At 47.4% G+C, this 21,550-nt stretch overlaps 1 protein-coding gene across 7 annotated transcripts; it reads right to left on the reverse strand.

Annotated features, from left to right (window-relative positions):
• Positions 1 to 271: 271 nt before the first annotated feature.
• Positions 272 to 20,740, reverse strand: LOC115106975 (AT-rich interactive domain-containing protein 1A-like). Of its 7 annotated transcripts, none has more exons than XM_029630284.2 (20): positions 19,524 to 20,740; positions 16,127 to 16,345; positions 15,381 to 15,983; positions 15,056 to 15,163; positions 14,071 to 14,311; positions 13,668 to 13,757; positions 13,166 to 13,339; positions 11,967 to 12,312; positions 9,467 to 9,612; positions 8,860 to 8,966; positions 8,391 to 8,600; positions 7,923 to 8,127; positions 6,808 to 6,937; positions 6,448 to 6,635; positions 6,197 to 6,356; positions 5,859 to 5,984; positions 5,540 to 5,636; positions 4,496 to 5,363; positions 4,173 to 4,303; positions 272 to 3,467 (listed from the first exon to the last, which is right to left on the reverse strand). In XM_029630284.2, exons 1-20 carry the CDS (start codon positions 20,436 to 20,438, stop codon positions 1,536 to 1,538), a joined length of 6,996 nt encoding a protein of 2,331 aa, XP_029486144.1. In that variant the 5' UTR covers positions 20,439 to 20,740; the 3' UTR covers positions 272 to 1,535. The 7 variants fall into 7 exon arrangements, with proteins under 7 accessions (XP_029486144.1, XP_029486135.1, XP_029486126.1 ...); XM_029630275.2 differs by having other exon boundaries at positions 5,519 to 5,636; XM_029630266.2 differs by having other exon boundaries at positions 5,519 to 5,636; positions 8,385 to 8,600.
• Positions 20,741 to 21,550: the final 810 nt, after the last annotated feature.

Consider the following 21,550-nt stretch of genomic DNA (forward strand, 5'->3'; position numbering starts at 1 on the left):
GATTCAAATCCTAGAAACTAGTCAGTCATAACCAAGGAAGCTGAGACAAAGGGGATTGCACACCAGTGTGCAGGATTTTATCCCAGCCCAGTTCTAAAATAATAACCTGATTCAGTTTATCAAGCTTGACTATTAGTTAAATCAAATGTTCTAGTACTGGGCTAAAAAATAAAATAAAACATGCACACCCAGTACTTTCACAGGGCCAGGGATTGTAGAAAAATTGTGAAAGACAAACTGCTTTTTAATAAATTGTACATCTGATAAAGACAACATTTTATGAAGATTTAATGTACATTTATTCTTACCACATGGAACATATAGTATAAAGATTTCATACTGAATGATATTCATTGAGCCAAAAAAAGGAAAAGGAGGAATTTACATGTTTTTAGCTACATAGTTTGAAATACAAATATGCAGAATCCTGGAGAAATGAATTGTCAAGTGTGTTAACTAGTTTTTTTGTTGTACCAGGAGGAGATAACAAATTTGATCCGAGTCTGCCATACTAAGGAGCCGTGGAGTGAGAGGGTCTATCAGCAGGGACTGGATGACAGGAACCAAACTCACCTTCCATTCCTCATCAACAAAATGAGTAGGAATAGTGACACAGAGACAGACACAGAAAGGAAGTGTAATGTACAATATCATATATATACACCACAGCAAAGCTGCATCTGAAGTTGAAAACCAATCCTAAGAGGTGATTTATTTTACAAGGGTAAATTCATACAATCAAGGGCTAAAGAGAGGAGGTAAGGGTGTTGTAGTAGGTTCTCAGTACTTTGGGGAAAGCCTTTTTAGCTTTTAACGTCAAAACTAAAATGACCTTTTAACTCTAGTAGAGCTGCATTGGCAACGTTTTTCTGTATGAAACTTTTTTACAGAATGCCTGACACTCGAGCAGTACGGTAGAGAAAATGCCCTACAATCTACTGCACAGGCCTCCCCAGCGAAGGTGTCTCAACAGCCTACTGAGTGGTAGGTAGGCTGACTGGTAAGCATCCAATTACAGCAACTATGCCATCAGATCAGGCTGTTCCTCAGTCTGCACTACCTCCAAACATGAACCAGTCTGACTCACTCACTGTGCTCTCGAGGGGCACACAAGGGCACACATTATCCCCAAATTTCCTGTAAACGAGACAGCAACTTTGGTTACAGTTTGTTTTTCAGCTATTTATCTTTATTAAAAATACCCCCCCACCCCCCAAAAAAAACAAAAAAAACATGTGGAACACTCCTAAACCCAGGTTCTCCACTCTGTCATCTAGTTGGCATTAATGTTACAAGTTGTGACAGTTTGTGGAGTGTCTGGTTTGTAAATCCACCAGTGTAGCTTTGTGACGTCCCTTCTCCTTGAGTGAGAACAGCGAAACGGGGCTCAGACAGTGGAATCTGAAGGGTTTGCATAAATTAAAAACAGTCACTTGAACTTTCCCTTCCCCCTACACACATACAAGCCATGTTGTAACCAGGGGGTGAGGGGGGAAGAAACCAAGAGGAGGTGGAGCCAAAGCTCCCTACAGCTGTCATGACTGGCCAATCAGAAAGAGTACATCGCAGATGACGTGAGACACCACAGAGTTCATGAGAGGTGACACAGAGAGGTCGAGGAGGCGTGACTCGTAGAGTGTGAACTCTGAGTGGTTCTCCTCCACCTTGGCCAAGGCGTGCAGGGCCCGGGCCGCCCGCCGCATCATGTCATTACTGGTGGGCTCGAAGTGCATCCCCTGCAGGTGCAGCAGAGAGCTCTGGCTCTGCTGTAGCTGGGTGGCCGCCAGGCTGTCCTCCAAGAAGCCCAGGAGGTTTCCCACGCTTCCCTTCTGCACAGCAATGGCGCGCGCTGCCATGCTGTCTCCCTGGGCCAGGTTGGCCAACAACACCACCGACATCTCCCTGCAGACGGCCACCTTTCTCTCCCCAACCAGCCGCACCAAGGTCCCATACAGCTTCTCTAAACGACCCAACGGCGGCGTGGCCAGGACCAGGTCCACATTGTTGTCTTGGATGCTCAACTTGCTGAGGGTCTCCAAGACCAGTCTCTGGGGGGACATTGCGCTGTGTGGCCCCAACGTGGGGAAGGGGTCCTGGGCCTCAGCCGAGGGGCACACAGCCCAGTGGAGGAGGCCGTCCAGCAGAGGAAGGCAGATGCTCTCGGGGTAGATGGAGAGGTCCAGCTGGCCAGAGATGTTGGCCAGAGTGACCAGGCAGTTCTCCCTCAACAGCGACAGGCAGTCCCACCACCATTCGTCCCTCTGGCCAAGACAGTCATCAGACTCCTCCTCCTTCTCGTAGGTGAGCGGGGCCTGTTTCCTCTCAGGGTGGCGGTGGTGTAGCAGCACTAGGCGACCGAGCAGCAGCATGAGGCCAGGGTGTTTGGACATCTCCTGGTCGTTGCCAGGCACGAAGGAGAGGCTGCGCACGATGTTGGAGACGCAGACACAGCGGCGGGCCAGAGCATCCTGCCAGTTGGCCAGTGTAACCAGTGGGCCCTCATCCTTGCTGTGAGGCTCGTCCTCCACCACACGCTGGGGGACTTGCTGATGAGTGGGTCCGCTCGATTTGTCGTGCTCCTGCTGGCTCTGGGGCTCTTCGGACTGTGACATTTCCTCTGTCTCAGCGCCCGAGTGCTCGGACTTCCCCTCCTTACCGTCGGTTGTTGTTGAGGCATTTTCTGTGGATGATGGCTGGGAGGGCCTCTGACCCCTCTCCCCCTTCTGTTTGTATTTCTCTGTGGGGGTAGCATTGTCCTTGTCCCCCGCCTTCTCTGGTTCTGGCCTTTTCCTCTTGGCTGTGGGGACGACCAGCACTCGTTCTCGTGGGACCAGGAATTCCTCCCTCCTCTCAAAGTGGGTCTGGATGTGTTCCGTGCTGTCTCCGCCGCCGGCACTCCAGTGGAGCAGCCCACTGTCAAACTCCTGCACTTTTCCTCTCTGGGTTGCCCTGCCTGCTGGAAACGGGTCCTTCTTCCGTACCATCTTCAGGGGGAGCTTGTCGAACTTGCTAGCCTGTTTGGGTCTCTCCTGGGGGGTAGCCGGGCCCAGGCCAGGGGGGTCCGATGAAGAGCTGGGCTGCTCAAAGGTAGAGCAGCTCTTCTCCTTATCTTCAGCATCCTTCTCTTTCAGAGTGTCCCATTCTGAGCATGACTCCTGCTCATCCTCTTGCTTCACCTGAGCCTGTCCATCAATTGACGTCCCGGCCGGCTGTTTTGAACGCTGCACCACCACCTCTTCTTCCTCCTCATCATCATCCTCCTCCTCCTCCTCATCCTCTCCTTCTACCTTCATGTCCTCCACCCCTGGTTCCGCATCTTCCATGCAGCTCCAGTCTCTTTTCAGGGCGTCAGGGTCCAGTAGAGTCCTCTGGCCGGGATCGCCCACCTCATACTCGCGCAAGATCCCAAAGATCTCGATGAGGCAGCGCCGGAAGTACTCCACCACCAGCTCCAGCAGGCCAGGCAGCTGAGGAGAAGATCAATAGTTTGTATTGTATGATATGATGTGCATGACAGAAAATCTGGAAAAGGGTTTGGGAATAGGTCAAATTTAATAAATTTGTGAAAGGATAAATGTAAAAATAAAAAGCCCTAAATCAGAAAATATTACAGTTCTGATTCGATAGGTTTACCATGTAGGGTAAACATCTTGGTCATGTTCTGTTATAATCTCTACCCGGCACAGCCAGAAGAGGACTGGCCACCCCACATAGCCTGGTTCCTCTCTAGGTTTCTTCCTAGGTTTTGCCCTTTCTAGGGAGTTTTTCCTAGCCACCGTGCTTTTACACCTGCATTGTTTGCTGTTTGGGGGTTTTAGGCTGGGTTTCTGTACAGCACTTTGAGATGATGTACGAAGGGCTATATAAATAAATTTGATTTGATTTAGGGTTTTTATTAAAACCTTTATCCCACATTGTGGCCAGTGTAGTAATAATAATTTAGTGGGTGCTTATATTTGTCCTATTTACACATGCACATGTGTATTAATGTGTTTTGTATAGCAGACTCTCCCCAAGACACCCTCAGAGAGTGGGGTCACATCTAGGGTCTGGCAAAATTAGGTTTAAGCACCGTCAGATTTTTCACCTTGTCGGCTCGGGATTCGAACTTGCGACCTTTTGGTTACTGGCCAAAACCTCTACCCGCTAGGCTACCTGTCTTGTTAGCTCACCGAATTGAGGTTGAAGGTGGAGATGCTGTTGTCGTCATACAGGAGGATGTTGATGGTGTCGAGGGCCCACGTGCTCTCAGCCAACAGGCCAGACTTTAGGGACATCATCACCCTCCAAGCCTCTGGGGTCCCTATGGAGATACACAGTATTTTAACTCAAGCTGATACCCTTCACAGTACTGATGGACCACACAATACAAACAAGTTCATAGAGAGCCGAAGCAACCTATCATTGTAATATCCTAATGTGATCCCTAAATACTGTATAATCCATGTATAATAACATTGATTGTGGTTGGAGTTGTGGGATGTGATAGCCATACCGATATCTTTCGTTGTGAGGCATCGGCGTGGTTTTAGGATGGGGTGGGTGGCCTCCACTGAGCCTGGGGGAAAGGGCATGTCTCTACGGATCAGAGGGGACTGCACAGACTGGGGCACTATGTGAGAGGCAGGAACCGGGGGCCCTGCCTTTTGCATCTTGATGCCACTGTGCATGTAGGGAGATTTACTGGGCGACGTCCGGCTCTCCATGGGGCCCCCGCGGGGCATGGGGGAGGGACTGGACACCTGTGGAATGTGGTTCTGCATGGCCTGAGCGGATTGGTAGTTGGACTGTAGGGTGCGGGTCATGGGCGGGCCCGTCCCTCCAGGGCCGTAGGGGGGCTGCCGAGGGCCCATCTGACCTGGCCCCCATTGGCCCTCGTGGTTCATGCGCTGCTCTGATGACATTTCTTCCGAACCGCGGTTCATTCCGGGATGGCCAGGTCCCTGGGCTGGGCCCCCTGGGGGGCCACCCTGCCGGTTGGGGTAGTTGCCGGGATAGTTCATCTCCCCGCGGCCCTGCCACACACCACCCGGGGGTCCGTCAGGGCTTGGCTGCATAATCTGAGGGGGCATGGAGGGCTGGGCGTTGGGCCCCGTGGCGGCCTGCATGCGCTCTCTGTTGAAGGGGAAGGGGAACTGGCCCTGGGGACCAGGCAGGCGGCGGTCAGTGCCGGTGAAGGAGCCGCTGCTGTACTGGGGTTGGTACATCTCTGGCTGGCCAGCAGGGGGTGCAGAGGCCACCCCTGGCTGCTGCTGCGGTTGTTGTTGCTGCTGCTGCAGCCCTGCACTGAAGGGGGCACTGTACATCTCCCCCTCGTGACGCTTCGCTGGTGGGTAGCCCCCTTCCACGGGACGCTTGTAGTTCTGCATAGAGCAAATACGCTTAGTTAGGCGGTGTCATTACATTGCATCAGATTAATATTGATGGCTATTACTCATCTATACAGTAAGTACTACTTTTTGGGGTAATAACACATGGCTAGTGGTTACAACATTACAGTTTGATTTTCAGTGCTTACACAGTGGGTTAGAGCCATCACCTGTTGTTGCTGTGGGTACATTCCTGGCTGTTGATTGGGATAGGAACCACCAGGGGGAGTACCATGGCCAGGATATTGATTACCATAGGAATCATTCCTGTAAACAACCACAATACATCAACAAGACATTCCAAATAAGCCGAGTGCCTATGTACCTAATATTGCTACAGTATACTGCTAGTGTGCCAATAAACACTCTGAAAAACAACCCAATCTTTACAATATTGCAAGACTATAAATGCTGAGACAGTCTGCATGGTGTCTGCACAAGTTTGTGCCAGACCTCTCCTGAGAGAGTGGTGCTGGGTGGTGAACTTACCGTGGCTGCTGCTGTGGTGGGTAGCGGTTTGGCGAGTACATCCCCGTGTCGGAGTTGACAGGCATCAGGTTTGGCTGCGGAGCACCAGATCCCATGCTGCCCTCTGGGCCCATCCCCTGCTCTGGCCTGGTAAACAACAAGTTTGGTTGACTACACTTAGCACGAATCATTTCCATAAAAAAAGGACTTATTCGCAGTCAAAGATGGTATAGAATGTATAGAAATAGAATTATACTCCATATGGCCTCCAGTCCACCAATCATAGACACATTGCCTTGAATGTGGATGTCCATTATAGTAATTATATTTCTACGATCTAAGCTTGTGTAGGGTCTTACCTCCTTTCGTAGCCTTGTCCGTAAGGTCCTGGTCCGTACTGTTGTCTCTGAGCCATCGACATGTTCCCCATAGCACCTGGAGGAGGCCCACGGTTAAACTGTTGCTGTTCAGCCATCCCACTGTTAGGACCCTGACTGGCAGGCAAGAACTGCTCCCCAACTGGAAAGAAATACACACTCCGTCAGCAAGGGACCCAACTTCCCAGCACCATCAGTTTCTAGGGATCTTTCTTGTAGCCTCTTCTACGCACCTTTCCGCATGGCACCAAAGGGGTCTTTGATAGGCCCTGGACCCTCGTAGGGCCCTGGACCCATGCGACCTGGCATCTCTGGGGTGCTCATGCCAGACTGGTAGCCAGAGTTAGGGGTCATGGAGTTCTTTCTGGGGAAAGCAGGGTCACTACTGTCAGCAAATGGGTCCTGCAGCGCCACATTGCTCCTAAAAGATAGAGGGACGTTTAGGGAGTAAATAGGGGTTTATCAAAGCGGATAGCAAAGTTGGGGTGAATTACATTTAAATTCAATAAGTAAATGAAAATTCCAATTGAAGAATTTAATCTCCTGAATGCAAATGATCTCAAAGAGGATGAGATTGAAGCGCTGCAACTCACCTGGCCCCAGGTGGCATCTGGGTGGGGTGTGGGGTGGAGGCGGGTGTGGGGGGCTTGAGGTCGCTGCCCTCGGCCATGGAGCTGCTGGTGGACTGGGGGGTCTGAGGGCCCTGGAGAGAACCTGACCCAGCTACCGGAACAAAAGAGGGGAATTTCAGTTAGAGAGAGTTGACTTTGCTGATTGTCTGAAAGCCATGGTATAGCAGACCATATACCACAGGTATGACAATGATTACTATTTACTGGTCAAATAACAATGGAAACCAGTTTATAATATCAATAAGGCAACTTGGGGGTTTGTGGGATATGGCCAATATACTAAGGCTACGCATTGCGTTGTGCCTAAAAATAGCCCTTGACCGTGATATATTCACACCTTCTCGGGCCTTACTGCTTAATTATACAGGTCATTCAATTTACATTTCTACCGATAATAGACTGTGGAAACATTATCTATATGAATACAGCTGCCAATTCATTAAAGCAGTTAGATGCATTTAACATAGGGCACTTAATTTTATTATGGCATCAGGTTCATTCTTCACCAGAAAGTCAGCTGGCCCTCTTCGAATTCATGTAGGTCGATTCAGTGCTTTCTTTTTATTTATAAAGTTCTCTAACAAAAACTCCCGCCGTACCTAACTGTTAATAACGAATAATAAGTATGAGTTAACCATACCGGGTCTCGGGGATGGCTAACTCTGGAAATCTCTTCGGTCTCCTCAGAGTTAGGTAATTCTGCTTTTATTTTCTTTGCACCCCATGTATGGAACAGAGTTCCCTACAACTGGATGTTCTGGTGCCTCTCAGGCAGTTCAAAATGTTGATTGGGGACCTCTTTGCTGACGAATGTGATTGTTATTTTTTACAAAAATATGGATTTTGTAAATTATGCGTATGCAGGTCTCCCTTGTGAAAGAGATCTTGGTCTCAATGGGACTCCTTGTTCAAATCAACAAAGCAAAAAAAAAAAAAAAAAACTACGTTTTGCAATGAAAATGAGCTTTTCATATTGGACAAGACCAGGTAGTCCCAACCAGGTTCAGTCCGCTTTCTTTCGTTTGATGCCTAATAATTACGACCCAGCATAGTGTGGATAACCGTCTGGCACTGACCTGGGGAGGGTGGCTGGACCTTGGCCTGGTTGGCCTTCTTGTTGTCAGTGATGATCTCAGGAGGGGGGTCCTCCCCGCGTTCGATCTTGCACTCGAAGGCGTACAGACACTGGATGTACTGCTTCTTCAGGGAGCTGGCAGCGCTGCTTGACGTGCCAACGTTCAGGTTGGTGGACAGCTCCCGCCACTTCTTGTTCTTGTTCACCTGGACATAGAGCATGAAGACCGTGACATTAAAACAGGGACTAGAAGGGGGATGGAGCAAATAAGAACCAAGAGATTGTGCATGGTGTGTTTGTGCATGTGTTATACTTATTTATTGAACCAATATTTATCCAGGAATTCCCATTGAGGTCAGAAGACCTCTTATAAGGGAAACCTGGCCAAGAGGGCACCTCAATAGGGAAACACATAGATCAAACACACTACAGTGTATGCATGCATAGTACAGCACAAACCTACACTGACCTGTGCGAAGCCTCCAATCTCCTTGACCGAGACGTAGAGTCTGAAGAGGTCTAGGGGCTTGCGGCCAACAGCAGGCAGATTGGTCATGCCCATTGCTTTCTCCTCGATAAAGCCCAGATAGCGGTCCACCCACATCTTCCTCTCCAGCTCGGGGCCCAGCTCATACAGACGCGTGATCTTCTCGTTGGTCGTCGTGGAAGAGCTTGACTTCTGCAAGGCGTCAAGAGAACACAGGACGTCAAGAGAGCCGTCATGAGGGAAAGGGTTGGGTAACCCATTGGTCTTATTTCCCTTTAGTAGCTATCTCAATGGCAACTGTAATAACCATGGAATAAAGTCAAAAGTATGATCGTAACACGTGTGTTAACAGTTTACAAACAATATGGTTTATAACAGTTTTTTTTAACGTACACACAAGCCCTTAAACAAAATTGTCCCAAGTGGACAGACAAAGCCATTATCTTATCACCTTGGATTTAGACGGTTCTGCTTTCGGTGTTCCGTCCACTTTGTTGTTCATCTTCTGGCCCTGGTTCATTTTCCCATCCATACCAAACTCTGGACTGGGGGCCAAACCTAGGTACAAGGGTACATTGTGGGGTTGAGCACTGTTCGGCTTTTGAACAACAATTCTCGGGATCAGGACATATACCAAACATTTTTTTGTATTCTAATTTCAGAGGAATACAGACTAACAAAGTTTCCCCTGTAGAACTTATTCATACTGCAGCCATTGTTCATTGACCAACGTTACCTTCAAACAGGATTGGAAGTGCTCTGGTGAAACCAATGCAAAACCTTCCTGAAGTGTGACTTAGATTAACAACCACTGCACTAAAACAATATTTGGATTGGAAAACTCATACTTAGCTACCGCACTATCCGTCTATGCTAGAACTTTCAGATGGAAAAAAAGTATATTGTAAAAACACTGCAGACAAATTGCATCAGGCCTTACTTACTAGCCACCCCAATGCAAACCTATTCCACTGACCACCGTCCCAACCAAAGTCATCCTGCCATATCAGAAATACCCGGGGCACCATGGAGCAACAGTATTGGACTACAGTACTCACCACTGGAGTTATTGGCCATGTTGGGCCCCATAGGGAAAGGTGGGCCGCCCTGCGTGTTCATCATGCCAGACATGTTGTTCATGGGAGGGCCATAGGGGGCGCCAGAGCCCATCATGCCAGGGGACATGTTGGGGTAGCCAGGCATCCTGAACAATGAGGGACAACCATACTTTTAGCATGTAGCATGATATCAGAGTGAAAAATATTCCTCTCCTGCTGAGAAATTAATCTCTTATGCTGAAAAACAATCAATCAGTTATGCAACAATATCACTAAATAAGAAAGAGTGAGTTATGAGTGCCATTGCAACAGGGAATTGTTTGAGTTCTTGATATGAAAATGTCTAGTGACTTTGTACACCTGTGAAGACTAAAGAGAGGGAAAATATGCTGAACCTGCATCTGAATTCTCCAATGCATTTCATGTTTGGATGTAATGTGAGAGCCAGGTATTCCTCGTAGTGACAGGTGCTGGATATCTCTTCTGCCTCTGCCTGTCTACCTCTCAGTAAGTCTGTCCTCATCTCATCTGCTCTCTCCTTTGTTTATTTCCTGTTGCTCTAATCACTCCTCTCGCTGCCTTCACTGGACCTTCAAAGTAGAGGAAAATCTACTAGTTAGGACCAGATAAGGCATTCGCAACACATTAAAAATGATTTCAATATAAGGTCCCACAGTGCATGTCAAAGCAAAAACCAAGCCATGAGGTCGAACGAATTGTCGATAGAGCTCTGAGACAGGATTGTGTCGAGGCACAGATCTGGTGAAGGGTACCAAAAAAAGTCTGCAGCATTTAAGGTCCCCGAGAACACAGTGGCCTCCATAATTCTTAAATTAAAGAAGTTTGGAACCACCAAGTCTATTCCTAGAGCTTGCAGCCCGGTCAAACTGAACAATCGGGGGAGAATGGCCTTGGTCAGGGAGGTGACCAAGAACCCAATGGTCACTCTGATAGGGCTTAAGAGTTCCAGAAGGACAACCATCTCTGCAGCACTCCACCAATCAGGCCTTTATGGTACAGTGGCCAGACAGAAGACACTTCTCAGTAAAAGGCACGAGAGCCCTCTTGGAGTTTGCCAGAATGCACCTAAAGGACTCTCAGACCATGAGAAACAAGATTCTCTGGTCTGATGAAACCAAGATTAAACTCTTTGGCCTGAATGCCAAGCGCCACGTCTGGAAGAAACCTTGCATCATCACTACGGGGAAGCATGGTGGTGGAAGAATCATGCTGTGGGGACGTTTTTCAGCGGCAGGGACTGGGAGGCTAGTCAGGATCAAGGGAAAGATGAACGGAGCAAAGTACAGATATATCCTTGATGAAAACGTTCTCCAGAGCACTCAGGACCTCAAACAAAGATTCATCTTCCAACAGGACAATGACCCTAAGCACACAGCCAAGACAAAGCAGGCGTGGCTTCGGGACAGGTCTCTGAATGTCCTTGAGTGGCTCAGCCAGAGCCCGGACGAACATCTCTGGTGAAACCTGAAAATAGCTGTGCAGCGACGCTCCCCATCCAACCTGACAGAGCTTGAGAGGATCTGCAGAGAAGAATGGAGAAACTCCCCAAATACAGGTGTGCCAAGCTTGTAGCGTCATACCCAAGAAGACTCGAGGCTGTAAATGCTGCAAAAGGGGCTTTAACAAAGTACTAAGTAAAGGGTCTGAATACTTATGTAAATGTTATATTTCAGTTCTTGTAATAAATTTGCAAACATTTCTAAAATAAAAACAGTTTTTGCTTTGTCATTATGGGGTATTGTGTGTAGATTGATGAAGGGAAAAAAACAATTTAACCCATTTTAGAATAACATGCTGACCACACCGCCCGCGTCGCAAAATAAATGTACATATACATGTTATTCAATCGTTGCATCCACGCTATTGCGCGTCAACGAGCGTACTCGTAGCCAGACGCTAAAATATAACTTAGTTCTATTTGTGACACTTGATGCCCTGCCTCTCCCATCTCCTCATTGGTTTGTAGGAGCATATACCCACATGGGTGACTGAAAGATAAACTGAGGTCCACACTCCTGTCCAATTGGTAGTGGTAATGCACCTTAAAGTTGATTGCCATCCGCCATATAAAGTCCAAAGAAGACCCCTGAAGGAGGAGAAATGGCTACAAAAAAATAATTTGGTTTACCGTTTTATCTGTGGATTAATTGTCGGAGTAGGACCTTGTGCATTTCAGGTAAAATAACAACCCAATGTTTTATATCCCAGGACAAATGAGCAAGTAAGAGCAAGGTAGCTAGCTAAATTGCCTTAAATGTTCAATGCTTTCGACCTGTCTCCAAATTAATATTGTTGGTTCAGAGTTTGTTTTGATTTTCAACCTGCTGATCGCATCTACTGTGGCTGGACAAAATCAACAGCTGGTCTGGTCAGCATGTAAGGCTGTAACATAACAAAATGTGGAAGAAGTCAAGGGGTCTGAATACTTTCCAAATGCACCGTACATGTGTAATATGGGTTAGTAAAGAGTATAGTGTACCTGCTGTGTATGGAGTTGGTAGCAGCGTGTTGCATGACTACAGCTGCAGCCTCCTGGGCCTTCCGGTTGAGGCCGGGGGGAGGGCACATCCCTGAGCCCACCTGAGGTGGCATGTTACTCATATTGGGTGGCATGTTGGGCCCCATGTTAGGGCCATAGGGACGCACTCCCATCTGGCCTGCAGGCATTCTACCAGGGGGGATGCCTGCGTACGGCAGCCCCCCTTGCCCAGACATGGGGTTTATGGGTTTGCCCATGCCAGGGCCAGGGTTCATGGGGTTGCCCATGCCAGGGCCAGGGTAGTTGGCATTGGGCATGTTGTTGTATCCAGGTTGCCGGGGGTAACCTGTAATAGAATTAATAAAAAGTGTGTGTAAAAAATGTGTTCAAAAAAATAAATAAACACTGCTCAGATGACATTGGGAAGACTAGTTATAAGTGCAAAACAACAAACTAAATATTTAACCAACTTGGGGTTCTATTGTGAAAGGTGTACCCTACTGATGATGTGTTGTTGCAATAGTAATCCTGCTCAGTACGAGAGGAACCGCAGGTTCAGACATTTGGTGTATGTGCTTGGCTGAGGAGCCAATGGTGCGAAGCTACCCATCTGTGGGATTATGACTGAACGCCTCTAAGTCAGAATCCCCCCTAAACGTAATGATACGATGGAGCCTGAGAGACTGCTAATGTCTGTTGAAGTTGTGCAAGGCACTATACTGAGCTGGCAGTGGCTCTGTGCACACTGAGCTAATGAGCCTGCCATCACAGTGGCAGCTCTACTGACAGGGGGGGCTCTGCTATGTCAGCTGACTGTTCTCCATGGCTAAAAATAGCTGCACTAGGCTCAAAGAGGGAGGGATGAGCTGATAGGATGGAATTCCTATGAGGCAAAAATCATATTCCATGGATTTGGCTGGGGGAACTAACAAGAAGCAACTTCAAAGGATAGTGAGATAATTAAATGGGATGCATTTATATATTGGCAGTCAGAGGATAACCAAAATGTTAAAGATGAAAATGATTAAAAGTCTATTTGGTATATCAACTGAGTTGTTCTTTTTCAAGTGTTTCAAATTTTGAAATTTTAACATAGAATAGAACTCACTTCTATTCAAGCAAAACTAAACCAAAGGATCCTTTAACTAATTGCCACCAGCCCCTCTCCTTTGTTGCACAGTGTAACCCACAGAACTTACCTTGTGGGCCATACTGCCCACCCTGAGGTCCATAGCCCCCCATGGAGTTGTTCTGCTGCTGATAAGGTCCCATCCCAGGGTGCATCTGGCCTCCAGAGGACTGTCGGGGTGACAGGGGAGAGGCAGACTGTGGTGAACCGTATGGGGGCATCTGGGGGTTTCTCTGTACGAACCCTGGCAGGGTCAGAGAAGAGAGAGTGAAAGAGATGTTAATCCTCCAACAAAACACTGGAAATCTCACATAAAACACATCAGAGGGCTTTGGTACAGAAATTAGCCAGTATTTACTTAGAAGGGTACATGGTAAAATGGCAATTACATGTAATATTATTTGAAGTACCAGAAAGTACCCATGTTTACGACACAATTTTCAATTAAGTACCAGGTAAATACCAGTGGTACCATAGTGCAACCAAAGTTTCTTTAAAACAGCACACTGTCAGTGGTCCCTGCAGAGCGGGGTAGTACTGTGTGAGGGGATTCTCAGTCAGGGTGAACTCACCTCTCTCCTGGGCCATGGGAGACTGGCTCATGGCGGGGTGCAGACTCCCGTCAGACTGCACACTCGATGGTCTAGGGGGCATCTGGGTCCCTAAACAACAGAAGGGTCGTCTCAGTATGTAAATAACAAGTCTAAGTAGGAACAAGGCCACTAATGTCACTACTTAGTTAACTTAAGTGTCCCATAAATATTGTTAATCCAACAAAATGCCCATAGATTGAAACAGTGGAGCTACTGCAGCCAAGCATCATACAGTTTTAAAAGGTGTTTGGCTGCAGTAGCTCCATTGTTTCAATCTATGTTCATTTTGTTGTCATCGTGTATATGTATAACAAATGGCATGTGTCCTAATACATGTCAGTAAAACCCATGTATGTGTGCGCACTCGTGTACATGTGTTCACCTGGCATTGTGGCGGGTGAGAGGGGCCCCGTGCGGGAGGTGGTGGCACTGGCGGGGGAGCCGGCGGGTGACGGTGAGGGACCTCGGATGCCTGGCAGGTGGGGAGAGGTGTGGGGCGAGAAGGGCGACTGGGCCAGGTTGCTCTGCTCGCCCTGGCTGCTTGACACACCTGAAGTGCTCACGCCAGGACTCAGAGCGCCATCCGTGCCCGTGGGTAGGTCATCAATGGAGCCTGAGAGATCCTGCAGACACACAAGACAGGAGACAGCGAGGCCTATGGTGAGGAGACACTGTGGAAATATGCCGGCCTGATGGAATCGACACGACAGCTATTAGCTGACTGTACAGTTAGCAGTGAGACGTCTTGATAACGACTCCATGTATTTCCTGTAGCTCTGTCTACTAGCAGGAGCACATACAGGATGCAAGCACAATTTAATCTCCTCCGTTTTAGAAAGCATGACAGCACACTTTATTAGGTTTGGAGACATGTGACACACACACACAGTTGTCGTTATTGATCTTGTCGAGGAAAAGAGAGGGCATATTAGAACAGGGGGTTGTCATGGTTACAGTGGACGTGTGCCGACTCAGCGCGCCGTAACTCTGCCATGTGAATCTGATATACGCTCTCTCACACACACGCTAGGCATGTGCGCCATCACTTTTGCTCTCGTTTTATCCAGGCCGGAGCTCTGCTCAAATTTACTAATATTCATCTCACAGACAACATTTCTGCAAGTCCACAAAACACTCTACGCATGCCCAATGACATCTACAGACACACACACTCAAATGATATACACAATAAACAGGGGTAGCATTAATTAACCACAACAACACACACAACGGTTTTACTATGTTAAGTCTAAAATGGGTCACACGGAATCATGCAAACATGTTTCAATGCATTATGATTTTAGAACAATGTAATAATGATTTATAGATGTATAGTATACCTTTGCACAGGTTGGGTGAGGACTCACCGGTAGGCTGGACGGCTGGCCTTGCATGCTGACGTCCTCCGAGACACTTTTGGGCTGGTTGGAGGGAGGGGCGCTAGACTGGGAACTGAATGAGTCCTGGGATATCTCCTGGGGGAGAGAACGAGACCATCAGTATTGAAGGGCATTCACATACACATATGTGCACATTCTATGCGCACATGAGAATGTACAGTGACAATACCAATGCCTTCCATCTGGTGAGCAAGTATGGCAACTGGTACTGCACATTCAATGACGATATCAAAGGTACCTCAATCATAAAACATAAATTGCGCGCACACATACACACCAAACTCAGTTGTACCTGCTGTGGTGGAGGAGGGAAGCGTTGGTAAGGTGACTGCTGTTGCTGTGGAGGATTCTGGGAGTAGGATGCAGGCTGGCCCTGTGGATGCTGGCTGTGACCTGGTGGTTGCTGAGGGGGTTGAGAGGGTGTCTGGGGTTGCTGCTGCTGCTGTGTGGGGAGCTGCTGTGGGCCCTGCGTGGGTGGATAGCTGAGCTGGGGCTGTGACCCTGCTGGGACCTGGGGTTGCTGCTGTGGAGGCTGGCTGGGAGGCCCCTGCTGCTGGGGGTAAGGAGGCTGACCAGACTGAGCCTGGGCTGGGCCCTGGGAGTAGGGCGGCTGAGACTGTGGGGGCCCTTGGGATGGAACTGGCTGCGGGCCCTGGGACTGGGGGGGCATGTGGGGCTGCGGATAGGGCGGCCCACCCTGGGCATGTGAGGCTGACGTCTGGGGAGGGTGGGACTGCTGAGGGTAGGGTGTCTGACCACCCTGCTGTCCCAGAGGTACCTGGGGGTAGGGCCCTTGCTGCTGGCCTGGGTGTAAAGCCTGGCCCTGTTGGCCGTAGTAGGGCCCTTGGCCCTGAGGCCCATAGCCTCCTGGTCCCTGCTGCCCATAAGACGGCATCTATACACAAATACAGACGGAAGTTAGAAAACAAGAAAAAGATTAGGCATATGACAAGCAAGCCATATAGTAGTGTGTGAAGAGGAGGGCTGATTCCGGTGTGAGAGAATGTAGGAATAATTCAGCTTTATGACACCACTGACCTGCTGCCCGTACTGCATGCCCCCCATAGCCCCAGGGGTGCGGCCCTGCATGACCACCGGGTATCTCTGGGAGCCAAGGGGACCGTAGCCTTGGCCCGGGTATGCGTGACCCTGCTGGGCTCCTGGGGGTGGCCCCTGTCCAGGTTGTTGGGAGTATGGACTGCCCCCTCCGTACGGCTGGCCTCTCAACTTAGCCATCGGATCCATTGCACCTGGGGGCTGTGGAGCAGAAACAAAGATGAAATACATTGCATAACATGAACACTATTAAAAAAATACTGAGAAGTGCGGTTGACCGGATGTACCATAGATCACAAAAGACTTGGATACAGGCAGATGACTATACTATAGTTTATAGGCACTTTAATTATCTAGCAGGGGTCTCACATGCAAGCCAACTCACACATTTCAAGCTTCCCAACACAGCAGGAGCTATAGGTATGCATTTTCTCATCCAGATAGGCACAAACAATAAAAACATGACAAAGGGGAAGTCCATAGAACACGTGAGAGTATTACTAGAGCAAAGGGAAGGAGGAGTTTTTTCCCCCTTCACATTTCCCACGGTCATTAACCTGACTTTTACCTTTTTTGTGCCATATTTACAGAAGTCAGAGCTATAAATAAATATATCTCTCTCATATCAAATGGAGGGCAGTCTGCCCAATCTTAAACACATCCCAGCTGTGGTCCTGTATGGCTTGCAAGCCAGTTTCCCTTCTGGGGGAGGGGGGGGGGGCAATTCTGGCTCTGAATGAATGACATCATAAATGGAAGGAGAAGTAGCCTACTCAATATACTGTGTTATGATGTAAACACAACTAACTATGAGTAAGGTATCCTCTCAATGGAGAAAGTTTTCTTAAATCTCTCGGCCACCATCTCAATATTATAATTTCACTCTATGTAAATCGCTAACCCTTAGGCCTATCAGTTTATCTTCCTCAACTCAAAACAACCTAAACAAGGGTTGTCAAAATATTCCATGTCGATAACGTTAATAACAACAACTGGACAAGCTAATGAAAACATGAGCATTAAATTTACCACAGTGGATTCTTATGGGCTTTGTTTCTTTATCTGTACCCTTGTCAATGCACACTGCTCTGAGACTTGAGACAGCTCTGGCACGTCACTGCTAAACAAAGGCCTTTAGAAATGAAGGGCAAAAAGCCTTTCTTGACATTTCCCAGCTTCCAGATAATTAATTGAAATAAATAAAAGCAGCACATGGCTAATCTGCATAAGACAGAGTGGAGACTCCCTAGGTGGGGGAGAGGCGACTGGACTGTCTCTGTGATTGGCCAAGGGAGGTTAGAAGGAATTCTTAGTCACACACAGAGAGACAGAGTGGCACATGAGATACAGCAGCTACTCATGTCTCACACACACACTGCTCATGTTCACTTCGCTATGCAGGGTCAACATACAGCAATGCCACAGGATGTAGACCTAACCTTGCCTCAGAAATACATCTGTATGTCATTGATAGATGAACCCATCAAATGGGACATAGTGGATGATGTCTCCCAAACACGTTAACATTGGTACGCATTACCATCACCAACGTAACAAAGATCCTATTGATGACCAAAACATTGTCAGGTAGAAGTTTGTTAGGGAAAGGTAAAGGTGCATGAGTATTACTGCTTTAATATGCTAGTGAGCTATGGCATGTAAGCAAAGACAGCTGGACATACATCAGATAGGCCACACTGTAGTCTCGAAGCATGTACATACATTTCATGACAGTTGGTTAGGTCTGGGCGATATTCTTGGGTAGATAGGTCGTCAGAGCAGATTTCAGCTTTCTATTATATTGACAGTGATCAGGCCCAAATATGATTGCTCCATATTGTATTCTCAGGTACTGCAGCAAGTTCTTGTTGTAGCCTACATAAGGGTTTCCAAAACTTGGTCCTAGGCCCCCCTAAAATGGCTTAGTTTCAGATTTGTAGCTTATAAATGCATGATGCAGATACAAAAACGATTTAAAATGACAGTATAATAAATTAACTTGGGTGATTTACCTCGTCATTTTACTTTGATCCAAAATAAGAGAGCTTAACAATGAGGGTAAAGATACTATGGCCATTTTCATCTGCCTTTCTTTATAGGATGGTGCAAATACGGTTCCGTACTTATACATGTAGGCTACAGAGTTCCGCAAACTCTTCTATTTGCAATGTTGGTTGCGGTTGTTTATGAATATAGTAATTCAACAGGTATGGGTTAGGCTATACAATGTAAAAATAAAATAAAATAAAAACAGTGGCACACAATATCAAACTGGATTGACAAAGGTTAAACGTGAATAACTTGGTCAATGGGCCAATCTCTGAACATCTCTCCTTATTATAGAATGCATATGGAAGAGTGCAAACAGGCATGTCATAGGTGTGGGAAACAGATGATTGCAAAATAGTAATTTAGAGAAATTGCCAAAAATCTGTATGAGTATGAGCAATCATGGATTTGTGCAATGTGGAGGTGTGCACTTATCAGGAACTGTTGTTGCTTTACAGCATATGCAATTATAAATGGCCAAGAGCACAGGGTGAGGAGCCAATCAGATCTCAGCTAGCATGTCAAACCAAGACCAACTGTCAACTGGGTTTGACAGCAGGATTTTTACCTCCACAATTCAAATCCCAGAGAAAAGCAATCTGCAGTCAGTCACATAAATCACTAAGCCAATGTTTACAAGCAGAATGCGGTGGGGGAAGCAGTTCCTGGCAACAGAGACACCAAATGACACGGTTTCATAAAATAATAGGCCAGTGTGTTGATTAACACGTAGCATCATTTAGTTACGTGTGCAGTCCACTTCAAATCACTTTCAAACACACACGAACACTTGAGTCTAGGCAACATTAGTGGTCTGGGCGTGCAAGTGTTGTGCATTTCCGTCACAATTTCCATAATGATCGAAACAGACTTGCCGACATAAAAATGTATAGTCTATTCATAAACATTAAATTGTAATCCGAAACGACTGACGTTACCAGTACAAACTATAAGAAATACCCATATTATGGAATAACTTTAATTACGTTATATACCGCCCTGCCGAGAAACAAGTCAGAGTCATGAATATAGGCCTTTAGAGCTTTTTCACCTCTTTCGAGATTCGGGCCTCCATTTTCTGAACGTTCGAAGATCGATTTCATAAGGAGGATTACCGAAGAACAGTTGCCTGCAAGTGATATATTTCATACCAACTAAATAAATACTGTTTAATGAGGTGGTGTTGGAAAAACGAGAGGCAGCCATTTTAGAGTGTCTTTGCAAGCGAACTGGCTAGCAACAATGGCTGGCCTGCTACGTTTATGAACTACATACATAAGATTACACCAAATGTACAGCAATAAAGATTCGGTGGAACATGGGCCTTTACCTGGCTTCTACCTAGGGGTTGCCCTGTACTTCCAGGGCTCATAGGCGGCGGATGATGGGTCCTTTGTTGCCAACCCGGACTCCCCCCTCCATACTGACCGCTACTGCCCGTGTCTGTTGGTCCCTTACTAGCGCCTTCCTGATTACTATATTCACTAGATGGGTAATTTGGATATATACGAGTGGAGCTTGGAGAGGTTAGGAGCTGGTTGAGGGTTGGGGTAGACGTTGGCTGTGGATTCCCCATATTATATCTCTGGTTGTTGTAAGATGCAGCCATTGCTGTGGGTCCTCCTGCTGGTTGCTGCTTAACGTTAGCTGGCTGTCCCCCAGCTGCCGGAGCCTGGGTATTACGTGAGGGGTTCATGCCGTATCCTTGGCCAGAATAGGGAGTTCTGTTCGGGAATGGATTGTAATTGTTAAACTGGTGGTTAGAAAAGCCATGTTCGTGCGAATTGGGTTGATATGGGTCCATCATATTACTCGACGGCACGGCTGGACCTGCAGCAGCTGCCATGCCAGGGCTTTGTTGTCCGCCATGTTGATGAAAAGGGGCCCGGCCGTAGTGTTGACTGTATCCATAAGAAGGTGGAGGAAAACCAGACCCATGGTGGTGTACCATCCCGGGATGGTTATTCCCCTCGGATCCGATGGAATCATTCTGATTATTATTAGTCCTGGAAGGGTTCCCGTTCCCGTTCTTCATCTCAGGTTCCCCTCCTCCCCCTGCATTTCCAACATCGGCCCCGTCCTGCAGATCCCCCCGGACCGGAGATCCGCACTCTAATCCCGGCTGCTTGTTTTCCTGCTGCTTTTCCCCCAGTATAGAATCCTCATGTGGGTCTCGATCCGGTTTCTTTAGTTCGGAAGGCGGGCTTGTGTTGAGAGTGGCGGCGCTGGCGACCTGAGCGGCCATAATACCCCCCTCTCTCGGCGAGTCAGTCACAATCAAACGCTAGCATTGAATATAAATACTTGTTTATAACCATTTATCCTTGTCCCGACTCATTCCCACCCCTTTCTCCGGACCGAATCCGGTTTTGTCTCCTGATTCCGATGTGAAAATAACTGGACACGTAATAATAAACCTCAAAGATGCATAAACATACATATATTCCGGGGGTTCTATTAGTGAGCGAGAATAGAGGCAAGGAACGGAGCGAACCAGCACGAGGCTCCGCGAGATACAGCCATTTTACTAAGCCGTACAGACAGAAGTAAAGTACGGATTGGAGCTAGGTGGGAACACGGAGTGGATTCGTTCATTTTTACATTGCATAAGGGCACAAGTGTGGTTGCATTCATAAAGTGATTTTGGGGTTTTAAATGCAACGATTCTAAAAACATTAATCGTTGCTTCGTTCCATTCTATCGACTGTTTTTGAACAATTCAACATGCGAAAGGCCAAATGGTGATACACTCAAAGTACAAGATCCAAAATGTTAATAAAAATGTGTTTTACATTTTACTCTAAGTAACTATTGATATGAGTGTGATTCCCCTCCTTCTCAGGGCAAGGTCAAGGTTGGCCAGCGTAGTTCAATGTTGGCGTCTGAGAAAGCTGTGTTCACTGCCCATCCCCCACACTCACAAGAGGAGTGTTTCTGCTAGCGCGGCTGCTGTTAGGAAAGAGAGACAGACCGAGAGGGGGTGGGTAAACGAATTCGTGTGAGGGTGCATTAGTAGTCTCGTTCTGGCAAATTTTTCCCTCTAAAATTCTGAGCTAATATCAATTTTAGCCCCCAACTTGGTTTTGATATTTAGAACATGCTAACATGACCAGATTTGTGTGACTACCTTATTTTTTTGTTTCACTTCCTCATTCATTCTGGCGACCTCATCACATAGTATGCACTCCGCACACGATGACACATCGACACTGGTGAAATGCTACCCCCTCAGTCCTGGCCAAGAGCAGGAGTCTTTCAACCAAAGGATATTAATTGAACGTGGATACATCATAATGAAACAATGTATCTAAAAGTTATTATTCACACTTCCAAATCATGAAACATGGCCAGTCAATC

Source organism: Oncorhynchus nerka, linkage group LG3, assembly GCF_034236695.1.
Source record: "Oncorhynchus nerka isolate Pitt River linkage group LG3, Oner_Uvic_2.0, whole genome shotgun sequence".
NCBI lineage: Eukaryota > Metazoa > Chordata > Actinopteri > Salmoniformes > Salmonidae > Oncorhynchus > Oncorhynchus nerka.

Coding starts and splice junctions, on each gene's coding strand:
- LOC115106975 (XM_029630240.2), bottom strand. CDS start 20,438: ATGGCCGCTCAGGTCGCCAGCGCCGCCACTCTCAACACAAGCCCGCCT. Junction 6,636..6,807: donor CAGATGCCACCTGGGGCCAG/GTGAGTTGCAGC, acceptor TCTATCTTTTAG/GAGCAATGTGGCGCTGCAGG. Junction 5,364..5,518: donor TGATGGCTCTAACCCACTGT/GTAAGCACTGAA, acceptor TGCTCTATGCAG/AACTACAAGCGTCCCGTGGA.